Here is a 4,446-nt window from a genome sequence, read left to right on the forward strand (position 1 = left end):
GTCTCAAAAAAAAAAAAAAAAAAAGGTATTTAATTCCTTATAGTAGTGCCCTTCAAATTAGATTAACCTAATGAGGGATCTATCCATTAATACTACAGACAGTGCCATCTTCCCCCACCCCCCAGCCCCCCAAGATGGAGTCCTGCTCTGTCGCCCAGGATGGAGTACAGTGGTGCAATCTCGGCTCACTGCAACCTCTGTCTCCTGGGTTCAAGCGATTCTCCTGCCTCAGCCTCCAGAACAGCTAGGATTACAGGCATGCGCCACTACACCTAGCTAGTTTTTCTGTATTTTTAGTAGAGGTGAGGGTTCACCATGTTAGCCAGACTGGTCTTGAACTCATGACCTCATGATCTGCCTGCCTCGGCCTCCCAAAGTGCTGGGATTACAGGCGTGAGCCACCATGCCCAGCCGAGAGTGCCATCTTATACTAAAATCAGGTGTAAATGATATGTAGTCAGGACAAGAGTTGTATCCATATGTTGATGGGTAAGAGAGCAATGAGGACAAGAACAGAAACCACAATATGCGAGTGGATAATTGTGGTCATTAAAATGACAAAACAAAGAAAAGTAATTCAGAGAAACAAAAAAATTCAACAATAGCTATGAAAGCCATTTTAGAGAGAAAAGTTGAACTCAACAACAGACACAGAAAGTATTTTCAGAAGAAAATAAACTGAGAATTGTTTCTTCAAGGGAAACTGGGCTGGGCGAGTTGGCTCATGCCTTTAACCCCAGCACTTCGGGAGGCTGAGGAGGGAAGATGGCTTGAGACCAGCCTGGGCAAAACAGCGAGGACAAGACCCTGTCTCTTTTGTTTCCTTTTAAAAAAAAAAAAGATAAACTGAGCTTGACAAGGTCAGGTGAAATATGCACAATTCAATCACAATGAAAGAACAGCACTTGGGACAAATGTCCCTAATCACTCATCTGACAAAGGCCCACAGCCAGTAACTCTTCCTGCATCGACACAGCTTATGCCTTTTCAGTGAACAGAGCCCATCCCTAAGAATGTGCAACTCCAATAATCACGTTTTCCTTATCAACTCATCCATCACACAAAAGACGGCTGCTGAGTAAGCCCAGGACAGACGCAGGTAAAACACAAGGAGGCCAAACGATGACTCCAGGACTCTTTAAGAGCCTCGGGCGAATGCAGGAAGCTCTGCCTTACAGCTGGAGGAGGGTCCAGAGCATACGCCTCACACGGTTCCTCGCTGCTCCAGTTTTACGATGGTCCATCTCAGGCTCTCTGCCACTTTCAAGTTCTGGGTTTTTTTGTACATAAGAAACAAACTTGTCTGTCCGTATTTCTCTAAAAATCTGCTGAATGCTCACTAAAGTTATAAATGAAATTCAAAGTACTTACCCGATGGAAGAATTTCTCTAATCTTTCTTTCAGAAGCTCAACGCCTCCGTCTTCCATGGCTTTCAGAAATGTTCCATTAAAAAGCTAATGAGGTAAAAGACCGCAGGAAAAAAAAAATCAATTTCCTAAGCTCACTTTTTCAGTAGAACTAGAACAAGTTCTTTTTTTCCTTTAGATTATTATTTTTTTTTTTTTTGAGACAAAGTCTCACTCTGTCACCCAGGCTGGAGTACAGTGGCATGATCTCGGCTCACTGCAAGCTCCATCTCCTGGGTTCACGCCATTCTCCCTCCTCAGCCTCCTAAGTAGCTGGGACTACAGGCACCTGCCACCATGCCCAGCTAGTTTTGTTTTTGGAGTTTTAGTAGAGACGGGGTTTCACCGTGTTAGCCAGGATGGTCTCGATCTTCTGACCTTGTGATCCCCCCATCTCGGCCTCCCAAAGTGCTGGGATTACAGGTGTGAGCCACCGCATCCGGCCTTTCCTTTAGATGATTAATTCAGCTCATTAAATCTCCCAGTTCTTTTCAATAGAGAAAATATTTACATGAGAAAAGTTGAGTTAAAAATGTAAGTTACAAAAAATACTGTTAAGCGATGCTGTCTCATTTACGAAACCACCTAATTGCTCTAGGCATCTTTCAAAAATTTCAACTCACCCTGACGTTTCAATTTACATAAATATCACCCCCATTTTTTTTTTATTTTTCAGTTTTCTTTCAATGAATGGAATCACCATTTTTATCCTTTTTTTTTTTGAGACGGAATCCCATTCTGTCACTCAGGCTGGAGTGCGGTGGCGCAATCACAGTTCACTGCAGCCTCGACCTCCCAAGCTCAAGCTAATCCTCCCACCTCAGCCTCCCAAGTAGCTGGGACTACAGGCATGCACCCTGACACCTGACTAACTTTTACAGAAATTTTTTGTAAAGATAGGGTCTTGCTATATTGCCCAGACTGGTCCTGAACTCCTGGGCTCCCAGAATGCTGAAATTACAGATGTGATACACTATGCCCTGCCTCACCGAAATAAAGTTTAAGTCATAAAATTATCTGCATTCTGTACGTTCCTCGAGGACAGAGACATACTTTTTCATTAATGGGGACACATTCCCACTATAAGGCTGAGAAAGAGAAGGGAGTTCAATACTTGCTGAATAAATGTAGGCATAAACCTCACTACCTGTTTCCAAGGCCTCATTATTTTCTTCTCTAAGACAAATACACGGTCACTTTGCAGTCATTGAAAGATTTCTCTTTAAACAACCCTGGAGCCTATAAATAGGGGTAACTGGTTGGACTCAGTTCAAAACGAATGCCAGGCTTACCTTGTACATGCTGTAGCACTGCTGTAGCACGGAACTATAAACCTTGTCCTGCAAACGCAAAAACACAGCACAGATCTCAATTCGAGGGAAAACAATGTCTATCGGATAGATGGCAAAGCTACGCTGACTCTTGGCCAAACGGTATAATGTTGATAAACTTGGTCCCACAATAGTTGTGTGCAGAAAAAAAGTGTTTACTTTTTTTTTCTGAGATGGAGTCTCACTCTGTTGTCTAGGCTGAAGCGCAGTGGTACAATCTCGGCTCACTGTAACCTTTGCTTCCCCGATTCAAGCGATTCTCCTGCCTCAGCCTCCTGAGTAGCCGGGATGACAGGTGTGCGCCACCATTCCTGGCCAATTTTTATAGTTTTAGTAGAGACAGGGTTCTGCCATGTTGGCCAGGCTGGTCTTGAACCCGATCTCAAGTGATCTGCCCGCCTCGGCCTCCCAAAGTACTAGGATTACAGGTGTGAGCCACTGTTCCCAGCCAGAAGTGTTTAAATTCTAATTTGTGAATCAGTAAGCCTTACTTTAGGAGGGCTTTCAATGTAGATGAAGAGTAGAAGGTATTAGTGAGATAGGGTGCCTATACATTTTAAAAAGACTGTGCTTTTAAACATAAACCTTTGCTATATACGCTGAGAAACTTCCGCAAAAGCCACCGAGTTTAAATACGACCAATTGAGGGATTCAACATACTCAGTAATACATCTAAAATAAATAAATAAATAATGACACATTACCAACAACTCTTCCTCTTGATATTCAACAACTGGTTTTCCATCTTTACTCTGTTTTTCAATTATAGGATTCCGAACAACCTGCAAAGTTTGATAAACTGAAATTATGCAATGAATTCATTATACCATGTTTTTTATTTTGCCTTAATTTAAAAACTTTGAACATGCTATAGCACCAGAAACACAACTTCTTAAAACAGCCCCAAGAACAAATAAAGCAAATAGGAAGAACTTGACTTTAAAATTGCAACCAATTTTATTTTAATGTTACTTGGATACAATAGCCAGAGAACTTTCCCAAATTCTGAATAGTAAAGATCACCCTCAACTTCACCGTACAATTTCAGAAAGATACACTGTGTATGTAAATACCATGACCATCCAGAAATGTTCTTCTGGTTCATTGAAGAACTGTCTATTCTTCTGGGTATGTAAAGATTTTGCAGGTTTTGATGGGCTAAAGGTCCTACAAAGGTTAAAAAAATATGTTTGGGACAATTCTCCAGCAGAAGTTTTAAGAATTCACTGAACTCTAAAAGGCACACTTAGAGGCATTACCTTGTGAACTGTACAATAGCTTCACACAATCCGACATTCCTGATCTTTTCATTCTTTTCTACCTCATTTGGATGATAAAATAAAATCTTATTTTCCTCCTGAAACATGAAGAAACAGAAGCACATTAATATAAACATTTCATCTTAGCTACTGAAAACACTAAGTTCAATGTCGACCTCTTGTGTCACACATGCTAATGACAAAACAAAACAAAAACGTTTTAGAAAAACAGGAACTGTAATCCTAGCACTTTGAGAGGCCAAGGCAGGAGGATCACTTGAGCTCAGGAGTTCAAGACCAGCCTGGGCAACACAGTGAGACCTCATCACACAGCTCGCTGAAAAATTTTTTTTTTTTTCTTTTTTTTGAGACGGAGTCTCGCTCTGTCGCCCAGGCTGGAGTGCAGTGGCTGGATCTCAGCTCACTGCAAGCTCCGCCTCCCAGGCTTA

General features: G+C 41.7%; 1 protein-coding gene across 1 annotated transcript in view; it reads right to left on the reverse strand.

The window, feature by feature from the left end:
• Positions 1-4,446, reverse strand: part of LOC105522451 (vacuolar fusion protein CCZ1 homolog B-like) — a 34,859-nt gene that overhangs the window by 28,603 nt on the left and 1,810 nt on the right. The window contains 5 exon segments of the mRNA XM_011956979.1: positions 1,372-1,455; positions 2,700-2,747; positions 3,443-3,520; positions 3,812-3,905; positions 3,998-4,095. Of these exon segments, the coding sequence (XP_011812369.1) occupies positions 1,372-1,455; positions 2,700-2,747; positions 3,443-3,520; positions 3,812-3,905; positions 3,998-4,095 (402 nt within the window).

Source organism: Colobus angolensis, unplaced genomic scaffold (assembly GCF_000951035.1).
Source record: "Colobus angolensis palliatus isolate OR3802 unplaced genomic scaffold, Cang.pa_1.0 Scaffold43, whole genome shotgun sequence".
Taxonomy (NCBI): domain Eukaryota; kingdom Metazoa; phylum Chordata; class Mammalia; order Primates; family Cercopithecidae; genus Colobus; species Colobus angolensis.